We start from the raw sequence: 11,492 nt of genomic DNA, 5'->3' as shown, positions 1-11,492 counted from the left end.
CACATTTCATCTGAAGTGATTACACTGACAGATCTTTCAATGTCATTACACTGTGGGTCTTAGTGCCAACAGAAGGTTTGTTCTATTCTTATGGCTATAATTTAAAAGGTATATATCCATATTACACCAAATACTGTATGTTCACAAACATCTGTTCATAAATCTGTGGTGTTGGCACTAGCACCTAGCTTTTGGAGTAAATGCCATGGTAGAAGATCTGGGTGAACAATTTATAGAGCCGAGGCTCAATGTTGATAAATGCAAGATTATGCACTTTTGTATAAATAATATACGTTAAATGGCAGTGTGTTGGGAGTTTCCTTAATTGAGAAGGATCTGGGGAATTTGGTGGAAAACAAATTGTCTTATTCTGGGTAGTGTCATTCTGTGGCTACTAAAGCAAATAAAGTTCTGTCTTGCATAAAAAAAGGGCATAAACTTAAGGGATGAAAACATAATTATGTCTCTTTATAGGTCCCTGGTGAGGCCTCATCTGGAGTATGCAGTGCAGTTTTGGACTCCAGTCCTTAAGAGGGATATAAATGAGCTGGAGAGAGTGCAGAGACTAAGTGCAACTAAACTGGTTAGAGGGATGGAAGACTTAAATTATGAGGGGAGACTGTCAAGGTTGGGGTTGTTTTCTCTGGAAAAAAGGCGCTTGCGAGGGGACATGATTACACTTTACAAGTACATTAGAGGACATTATAGACAAATGGCAGGGGACCTTTTTACCCATAAAGTGGATCACCGTACCAGAGGCCACCCCTTTAGACTAAAAGAAAAGAACTTTAATTTGAAGCAACGTAGGGGGTTCTTCACAGTGAGGACAGTGAGGTTGTGGAATGCACTGCCGGGTGATGTTGTGATGCTGATTCAGTTAATGACTTTAAGAATGGCTTGGATGATTTTTTGGACAGACATAATATCAAAGGCTATTGTGATACTAAACTCTATAGTTAGTATAGGTATGGGTATATAGAATATAGTTAAAAGTAGGGAGGGGTGTGTGTATGGATGCTGGGTTTTCATTTGGAGGGGTTGAACCTGATGGACTTTGTCTTTTTTCAACCAAATTTAACTATGTAACTATGTAACCTGCCATGGTAATTAGAGGGTGTGGCCACAAAAATGGGCTTGGTCAGAAATTTTCGCTGAGCGGAGCGTGGCAAATCTTTTTGTCTCTCTTTCTATTTTCAAAATGTTGGGAGGTATGCATTAAGAACTATGGGAGATTTAAGAATATTCTTATATTATTGTTCTAGAAGTTAATTTCTCCTCTGCATTTACTGTGTGTTGTGCAGCAACTTTACTGAGTTTGCACTGCATATTAACTGAAGTTTATAGTGAAGCCCTGCAGTATGAAAAATCTGCCCTGTCTGAGCAGCACCCTGTTACTGAGATTGCTTGTGTATTTTGTTATACTGTATACTCAATAAGGTTATGAAAAATCCTGTAATATGTTCCCAGAGATATCAAGTAATAACTGCCTGTTTTAGTGTAGGTGGCAGTGTGTTTCCCTGCTGTTTTACAGGACTCCAGCCACATGCACTCCACCATAATATTGGTTTGAAGAACTTACAATAGCTCCACTCAAGTCCTTTTGTCAGCAGCTGTGTGTCTATATGCTGAGTGAGTGTGGGGATACTGTGCATTAGCAGCATAGATAGCACTTAGGTATCTTATACAGTTTTACTCATTCTACATAAGTTTACTAGACTAACACCAGCTCTTGCTTTTATTTAATTTTTTTCTATTTGGGGTTTTGCAGTGTAATTTTAGTTTTAAACCCTAATTTGTTTACAGTGGCAGTATCAACCTCTGTGACCTAGAATGAGTATGTTTAGAACAAGTCTTGAAGTACAGCTTCCAGATGCATTGTATAGTCATTAGATCTTAGATGATGATCTTCTGTAACTGGAGCTCTGCTGTAGTTCTTTTATCATGGCATAGCTACAAGTTACTGGGATCTAAATCAAAATACAAATAGCAACCCCTAAACTTCAACATGAAGACAACTTTGCAAACATATATTGAAACTGAAATTACTCATCAATCAGGACCCCAAAAGACCCCTGTCTTATGGGCCCCCCTGCAGTCACAGGGTCAGCCTCCTCTGTTATTATGACATGGACTCTTCACCAATCTTAGAATATTCTAATGCCCATTGTGATGGTTTATACTAGAATTTTGGCTCATTGCAATATACAGTACTGTTTCCCTTACTAAACAGAAAATGTTCTCTATTGTTAGTATTATGCTTATCTAGCATGGATAGCGGTACATATAACAGCATCAACTGGCCTTGTAGTAAGTGCTAGGAAATAACATCCACTGTCCTGCTAAAATGGGAAAGGTACAAAATGTTAATTTGGTTGAATAGACTGCAAAATATGTTCTGTTTTATTGCTGATTTGTGTTTAGTTATATCAGTAATAATAGAAAAAGTCAATATTGGTAGGCTTAGAATATTTTGTATTTTATTTCATTTTGCAATGAATTAGGATGAAGCAGCTATTATTAATGTACACCAATGTATTCAATGTATAAAAACAGAGAAGACTTTTAATCATAGAGTCCATATTTGCAATACTGTTTTTTGTCATTGATTTGGTAAGGTACCTGGACACAAGACATTTATCAATGATTTTTCATTAGCCAGATTTAGACAGCATGCTCTGTGGGTCACTTTTTCTCTTTAAATGTATTACATTTCTCCTGGATTGCTACCTTGACCTTCTTTATGTCTATTTTATTTATGTATAGCAAATATAAATTACGAAAATCGACTTTGCTTCAAAAGCATTACATTAAATGAAAGACAAATATTTACCAAATACAATAATTGAATTCTTTCATTTCAGATTACCTTCTATGAGGACAAAACCTTCCAGGGCCGCTGCTATGAATGTAGTGGTGACTGTGCTGACCTTCACTCCTACTTTAATCGGTGCAATTCCGTCCGTGTTGACAGTGGCTGCTGGATGCTGTATGAGCGTCCAAACTATCTGGGTCACCAATATTTCCTGAAGACAGGAGAATATCCTGAATACCAGAAATGGATGGGTTTTAATGATTGCATCAAATCTTGCCGTATTATTCCACAGGTAGGCGCAAACCTATACACAAAGGGGAAAAAGTGTACTGTATGAATGGAAACTTAAAATAGGCCTTCTATTTGATAATATATGTAATTGCCATGTAGATAGATGATCATAGGCGATATAATCCATCATTATGGGAAATGTAGGCAACTAAAAAGGTACTATCAAGTACAGGTATGGGATCTGTTACCCAGAAAGCTCTGAATTATGGAAAGGCCATTTCCCATAGACTGCTTTTTAACTAAATAATCCAAAAATTTGTAAATGATTTCCTTTAATTATAAAATAATACCTTGTGCTTGATCCAAACTAAGATATAATCAGTCCTAACTGGAGGCAAAACCAGCCTATTGGGTTTCTTTAATGTTAACCTGATTTTCTAGTTATGACGTTTTTCCGGAAAGATCCATTATCCGGAAAACTGAGCATTCTGGGTGTGAGCATAACAGGTCCCATAGCTGTAGTTAAATTTGTTAAGTAAAACAAATTTTCTTTAAATATATAGTGGATAAATATCTCTGTCTTCAGCTTAGAAGTAAAATGCATATTTTAAGAAAGGCATATATAAAAAAAAAATCTAAATGTTAGCCTTCATTTTCATTGTTGCCCTGCATTTATTACATTAATATAAAAAAAGACTTTTATACAAATACTAATACAATTTATTGTGCTTTATAAAAACCACGGAGCTGGGCATATTATCAAGAAATCGGACTGTAATATACTTTCTTTCTTTTGTATGTTACTGTTAATGTAGCAAAGAGGAGGCCACAAAATAAAGATCTATGAGAAAGAAGACTTTAGAGGGCAAATGCTTGATGTGATGGAAGATTGTTCAGCTGTCTTTGACCTTTTTAAATATCATGACATTAACTCCTGCAACGTGCTTGAGGGACACTGGGTCTTTTATGAACAGCCCAACTACAAGGGAAGGCAATATTACCTGAAGCCTGGCGAATATAAGCGATTTAGTGACTGGGGCTCTCAGAGTGCCAGAGTCAGCTCTTTCCGAAGAGTCCCTGATGTCTGCTAAAATAACCAAGCAATAATCCTTTTCTCCCACATCATGGCACAATAAAGAACTTCATTCAACTCATACAGTCTATGCAGTATTTTATTTTTGACAAAAAAAAAGAAAAATATCATCCATTATCAATTTCATTAACATATTTTCTACACACAATAACTAAAAAAAGGCTACCGATAGCTAAATCATATAAATAAATAACTCTCTCTCTCTCTCTAAATATATATATATAGTGACATAGTACCACACTCAACGGGAATACTTGTGAAAAAATCAAGATTTATTCAAAGAAATAAATCTTGATTTTTTTCACAAGTATTCCGGTTGAGTGCGGTACTATGTCACTTTATTTACCTTATTTACCAGCACCCTGGTAAGTTGCTAAACAAGTTTAGGGTGTGCTCCTCCATGTTTTTATACATAGCAAAGACTCATTATAGAGGACATAAAGTTGGGAACTAGGTACCATCGAGGTTAAAAGTCTGCACAACCTGGTCCAGTACTTTACTCAACTTTTATGCTGCTCATGAGCCACTGGTTATGGATCACTTTTATAGACTGAGAAAACATTGTTTGTACAGAAATCATAATTCTGTCAAACTGGTAAGTTTGGACATGTGAGCCCTATGTTTCATAATGGGAATAGCAGGTGAATTATATGAAGGTATGTATTGAAGTCCACTTTATTAGGTACCGTATATACTCGAGTATAAGCCAACCCGAGTATAAGCCGAGGTACCTAATTTTACCCACGAAAACTGGGGAAACTTATTGACTCGAGTATAAGCCTATGGTGAAAAATGACAGATCAACCTGTTCCATTGCATACCTATACTATATACTTGCTATATAAAACTGTGCAGATGAAGCGACAAATAACTAGGTCGGACGTTTTTATTTTAACCAGATCCAAAAACAGTGCAGTTCTGAGAACACTTTGTGCCTTTATACATTATAACAACAAACAATGTGTTCAATGCGATGTCACAGCATCAACACGCAGCAATGACATTTATCCACCCCCTTGCAATGTTCCTCAAAAAGAAATCTTCCATTTCCCGGGGTACCACTCACAGGGCAATAACGGGCATTGTCTCTCCTTTGGCAGAGGCTCACGCCATTCAACGAGTAGCCACACCAGGCCATATGTGGGCAACCTTTTGTGCTGTCACTCACATCGCTACTTGCATCAGCAGCCTCCTTCCTATACAGGCTCGCGGCTCGTTCTGCGGACAAACAAATTACGTCCCCGCCCCATCTGTTTCCTCTACTGTCTTACCTTTAGCCACACTTGGGTGTTGCGGCTGTTGGGCAGCAGCGAAAAAGAGATGGGCCGCACGTAGCCGCAAAGAAACAGTGCGAGGAGGACGGGGAGCAACCGAGCCATGGAGGCAGAAGACCGGAACTAGCTAGTCGGAAAGGGAGGAGCGAGGACAAGCAATTCAATGTTCTCAATTGGCCCCTGCTGCTCTGGCGTTCTGGTTCCCCTGCATGCGCTTCAGTGTGCAGTGCACCGCTAGTGCGCACACGCGAAATTTGCTGTCCGGACAGTCCAGGACTGGGTAGTGGCGTACTGCCACTGAGGGAGGACGGGGCAGCTAGTGGAAGATCCGGCCGAGAAAGGGGGAACCGGCACTGCCTCCTCTGTGGACGCCCATGTACCTAGCTAGGTAACTTATACTGACTCGAGTATAAGCCAAGGTAGACTTTTTCAGCAGATTTTGGGTGCTGAAAAACTCGGCTTATACTCGAGTATATACGGTAAACAACATTTTGCTAAATATTAGCGCACAATACAATGTTTTTTTGTCAAGAATTCCAGAGTAATATACAAGTCACAGTGCTCTTAGCTAATGTGTGCTTTTATGTTTAATGCAGGCTGAACGGCCAACCTGGGAGAAGAATATTTATGAATAGAAATAATTTAGTATTTTAGTAGTTATATTAAAATAATCCCTTGCAATTATTGTTTGTTATAATTTGTAACTGTATGCGCCAAATAAGAAAAACCTTTGCTTGTGTAATTCCCTATTTTTTTTTGTGTTTTAAATGCTGACCTATTGTCAATTCCCAATCAAGGGGCAAATTCACTAACCTTCGACAATTCGCCAACGACGGCTTCGCTCACAGAGCAACAGTTCGAAAGGAGTAGATTCGACAGGACAACTCTAATTCACTAAAATCCCAAAGAAATGATTGGAGAGTGGCGGAATTTTCGAATGATCGAATACAGCCTATTCACCCGCAAAAAAAAACTTTGATTTTTTTAATACATTTCGGTTGGTCTTTTTTCATCAAATTTTAAAAAACTCCCATTACTTCGAAATTCAACCCTTAAATCTGCCCCTTAATAAATATTCATTTCAAACTACTAGACTATTTATAAATATTATTTTAATAATGTAATGTCTGGAAATTATGCAAAATTATGCTGAGAGATATCACGTCATTCTGATTCTGTGTAAACAAAATCATTTTATTTTGATAGTTAGCTATCCAGTCAGACTCTAGTGAAGGTAAGCGATAACTCTATAATGTCTCTGACATAGAAATATATGTTTATTGAGAGAAGAAATCTGTCTATTAAAGACAATGCTTATTTGAGTTCAGGGATAGTTATCCACTTCAGTTACACAATATCAGATGAAATAGCAGAGGCCTGACAATTGGTTTCACAATAGATGTATCAGCACAAAAACAGTACAGTATTACAGATTCTCATGTTGGACTAGCTCTGCTGTCTGGATCAGTGTGCTGAATGCACAATATTAATCGATGTCAGCAAAAGTTTTACGTGACCGTTCAAATAGCAAGCTATACAGTTTCTTTAATGAACCACAGAAGATCATTCTCATGCAAATTCAGTATGCTATGAATTATTTAGAAAACAAACTATAGTTAGGTCCATAAATATTTGGACAGAGACAACTTTGTTTTTCTAATTTTGGTTCTGTACATTACCACAAAGCTTGCAATTCTTACTTATTCAGTTAGCAAATAAAAGGTACCACCAAGCTTTACATTTTCTACATTACCACAATGAATTTTAAATGAAACAACTCAGATACAGTTGAACTGCAGACTTTCAGCTTTAATTCAGTGGGTTGAGCAAAAAGATTGCATAAAAATGTGAGGAACTAAAGCCTTTTTAACACAATCACTTCATTTCAGGGGCTTTGGACAATTGACTCAAAGGCTATTTCATGGGCAGGTGTTGGACAGAACCATAATTAGAAAAAAAAAAGTTGTCTCTGTCCAAATATTTATGGACTGTATATAAAAGGAGACATCTGCCCTCTTTGGCTTGATTCTGTAGCTCACCAATAAAACCATAATGGGAAAGGTCATTCACCATGTTCTGAGGCATAGAGATGGAGAAGTCAATTACTGAATAACATGAAAATGGCTCCTGTCTGCTTGCTGTGATTGTGTAATTCCAAGACTCAAGGAAACAAAATGTATATAATAAGTATAGTGTAGGTAAAGTTTATTTTGCTCAACTAACATGACAGAAAATAATTTTGAATCATTTTTTAGGGTGACATAACATTAAACCCTAGCAGACACATTTAAATAAACTGTATGCGATACAGACAGGATTAAGCAGTTTGTTAAAAGTGAACTACACCTTAAAAATAATGCGTAGAAGTTGTTTATTTGCTTTATAATGCTGTATACTCAACTTACTGCACCAGACTAAATTTTCAGAATCTCTATAATGATTTGCAAATCGGTTTCTTTTGCTGTCATATAATGAGAATATAAACTGATGACTAATCAGCCTTATATTGTGACATTTCTATTCTGTGTGTACTGTATATTGTGAGTGGGTCCCTAAGCTCAGTAAGTGACAGCAGCACAGAGCATGTGCAGTGAGAAAAGAAGATGGGGAGCTACTGGGGCATCTTTGGAGGCACAGATCTTTACTGCTAACGGACCGTGGTTGCTTTGGGCTGCTATAGGATCTTAAAATACCCAGCGCAGATCAGGATATCAATAGGACATCTGCCATTGACTCCGCAGGTCTGAATTGGAGTACTTTTTATTTGGACTTTTAACACATTTTAACATTTAATAAAATACGAAAAATTCTAGGTTTTTTTTCTATGACCAGAAAAAATCTGACTTTAATAAATAACCTCCTAAATATTGAAACAGAGAAATTGATTTTTTTAGAAGAAAAGGTGAAAGCCCCTCAAATTCAACACCTCCAAATGAAACCCAGTGCATACACATCAAGTGAAAGTGAAAATTAAAATTTTGAATTTTAAAATTTGAATTTGAGTTTTTTTTTGTGAAATACTACTAGGGAATAGTTAAAATTCGATTAGAGTTTTTAAAAAAATTCTAATTAGATTTTCGAAATGTATCATGTACTGGCCCTTTAAGAATTCAATTAGACTATTGGCCACCTTAAACCTGCCGCATTGCGGTTTTTAGCCTATGGGGGAGTTGTTTGCAGCCTTCCTGAAAATCAAGGTTTTTTTCACCTGAGTTTGAAAAATTTTAATTTTTTAATTAAATGCAGTTGGTTGAATTTAAATTTAAAAAAACTCCCATGAACTCTAAATCTGACTGTTAATAAATCTGCCCCTAAGACACACCTATCTATGCACTCACATATATAACCACAATCATTATATACACCACTATCTATATTAATACTTGGTTGTGGAGGATAATTTATTAAAGGTTGGATTTTAGAGATTTTGGAAACCACGTTAAAAAATACTAATACCTCAAAAACCTCTAAAAATTTGACAGACAATGCCTATTGAAAATGAAACCCAAAAACCTCTAAAAGTCTGAATTAATTAAAAGCGGTCAATTAGATAAGCGCAGCTCCCGCTGACTATTATAGCACCTCAACAACTTTTACTTTGCAAAGTTTTGCATTACAGGTTTTTGTGGTTTTTAGACTTCTCAAATTTTTCGAGCTTTTAAGAAATATAGAAAAGCCACAACTTTTTCGAAATTCGTGGAAAAAAATTCTAAAAGTTATCATGCTTGTACAAGAAACTATCCAAACCACTGCTTAAAGATATTAACGGGAGAATGTAATAAAAGTGATTAACAGAAAAGTAATTCGCAATGCAAAAACCTTTGCGTGAATTTAATTTAATGGTGAACCTGAAAAATGTTTAGCGACCACTTCTAACATCAGAAGAAAGACTGTGAATGTAATAAAACTTCTTACTGAAAAAGTTGTTAGCTCTAAAAGATTATGACACTTTCAATCATTCCTTAAAGTGAGCAATGCGCGATTCAAATTCTACTAAAAAATATTACATTGTAAAATTCAAATGTTTGTTCATATCTGTAAAAATAGTTCTTCTCTTTGTGATCTTTATTACATTCCCCCTAAGAGAATCCGCCATCACAACCTCTGGCAGGGCATTACAACCTCACTGTTCTCACTGTGAAGTACCAACCTGGCCAGTCCCGCTCTGTGTTCTAATCTTCCTGCCGCAGGTCGCGGCAAATACAAAGTGTGCGCATGTGTGGTGGCGGGGACAGAGCGCTGGCTCGGCAGTGGAACCTGCCGGCATGGGACCCGGAGGGGGGCTCTGCAACAGCAGCCCTGGTGGGCCACGGGCCTCCCAGTCCAAACCTGCCACCTACGCTGCTTCAAATGAAAGTTCTTTTTCTCTAGTCTGAAGGGGTGGCCTCTAGTGCTGTGATCCATTTTATGGGAAAAAGATCCTCTCATATATGTCTATAATGTCCTGTAATGTACTTTAGAGAGAACAACCTCAACCTTGACACCCTCTTAGTTCAATCAATACCCTTTACCAGTTTAGTTGCACATCTCTGCACTCTCTTCAACTCATTTATATCCCTCTTAAGGACTAGAGCCAAAAACTGCACCGCAAATTCCAGGTGAGGCCTTACCAAGGACCTATAAAGAGGCATAATTATGTTTTTATCCCTTCAGTTTATACAATTTTTTATGCAAGACTGAACTTTATTTGCTTTAGTAGCAAGTTGTTATCTACAAAAAAAAACCCTAGATCCTTCTCAATTAAGGAAACCCCCAACACACTGCCATTTAGTGTATAACTTGCATTTATATTATTTCCGCCAAAGTGCATAATGTTGCATTCATCAACATTGAACCTCATTTACCAGTTTACTGCCCAGTTTTCCAGTTTAATCAAATCCCTCTGCAAAGTGGTACAGCATTCTGCATGGTGCTGCACAATTTGGTAACATCAGCAAAAACAGAAGCAGTACTTTCAATACCCACCAATTTCAATTACTGATCTATAATTTCTGTTACTCTCACCCCAGTAAGTTACTGTGATGATTTTGAGTTATGTTATAAAGAAGTTGAGCCAAGAATCCCTCTGGCATGCCCAATAGCCATTACAAATACCTCTCTTTTGCTCTACAGGTCCATCTGAAGATCTGTTTTTGGCTGCCAGGTTTCTAACGCTCATTCACTTTCACCCTCTTTCACTATGTACCAACACCGTGGCTTATTTCACAAACATCTTACTTGTAGATGACATTTTTTTTAGAGTGACATTTTTTCTCAGCAAAATTTTTTACAAGTACACTGGAGTTGCAGCAACTTTTTTTTCAGGAAACATGGGTCGGGGTCTATGAGCAATTTGTCACTGTACAGGTATGGGACATGTTATCCAGAATGCTCGGGACCTAGGGTTTTCTGGATAACGGATCTTTCCGTAATTTGGGTCTTCATGCCTTAAGTCTACTAGAAATTCATTTAAACATTAAATAATCCCAATAGGCTGGTTTTGCTTCCAATAAGCATTAATAATATCTTAGTTTGGATCAAGTGCAAGGTACTGTTTTATAATTTTTAATTTAATTAATTAAATTTTTTTTTAAATTTTGATAATTTGGATAAAACGGAGTCTATGGGAGACAGCCATTCCGTAATTCGGAGCTTTCTGGATATCGGGTTTCTGGATAAGGGATCCTATACCTGTATTTGTTTATGCCAAAATTATGTATACATATGTATATATGTAATGTTGTAATGTGTCAAAAAAAAAGACAGTTAAAAAAGCTTTTATTCTTATTGCAGTGATCTGACCTATAGCCAATTTTTTTGTAGTGCATGCCGATTTCCAGTCCAGTCTAGAGCACAGACAGGTGTTTATAGAACACTGAGCAGCTAATGGATAATATTCTAATGTTTCTACTGACAGCAATACAATATATAGTTAATGTGTTTGCATTTCTCTTTTGAAAAACTTTCTTTACAACAGATTGAATTTATTGTCTGGATAATCAAGTATTTGTTCTATGGAAATGCTGCAGCAAGCATTATAACAATGGTTCATTTCAAAGCAAAAACAAGCTTTTTGTTTCTATAGCACAAGATTATTCAATAT

General features: G+C 36.8%; 1 protein-coding gene across 1 annotated transcript; it reads left to right on the top strand.

The window, feature by feature from the left end:
- The first annotated feature begins 2,264 nt into the window (after window positions 1-2,264).
- On the top strand, window positions 2,265-4,197 carry cryga.4.S (crystallin gamma a gene 4 S homeolog). Its single transcript, XM_018237867.2, has 3 exons — window positions 2,265-2,353; window positions 2,862-3,104; window positions 3,859-4,197. Exons 1-3 carry the CDS (start codon window positions 2,345-2,347, stop codon window positions 4,132-4,134), a joined length of 528 nt encoding a protein of 175 aa, XP_018093356.1. The 5' UTR covers window positions 2,265-2,344; the 3' UTR covers window positions 4,135-4,197.
- Window positions 4,198-11,492: the final 7,295 nt, after the last annotated feature.

Source organism: Xenopus laevis, chromosome 9_10S (assembly GCF_017654675.1).
Source record: "Xenopus laevis strain J_2021 chromosome 9_10S, Xenopus_laevis_v10.1, whole genome shotgun sequence".
NCBI lineage: Eukaryota > Metazoa > Chordata > Amphibia > Anura > Pipidae > Xenopus > Xenopus laevis.
Note: the sequence above shows the minus strand (reverse complement) of the source record. Positions and strands in the feature narration are given on the sequence as shown.

Excerpts from the sequence above, each read along its gene's own strand:
- cryga.4.S (XM_018237867.2), top strand. Across the intron at positions 3,105-3,858 it reads CTTGCCGTATTATTCCACAG|CAAAGAGGAGGCCACAAAAT; the intron begins GTAGGCGCAAAC and ends CTGTTAATGTAG.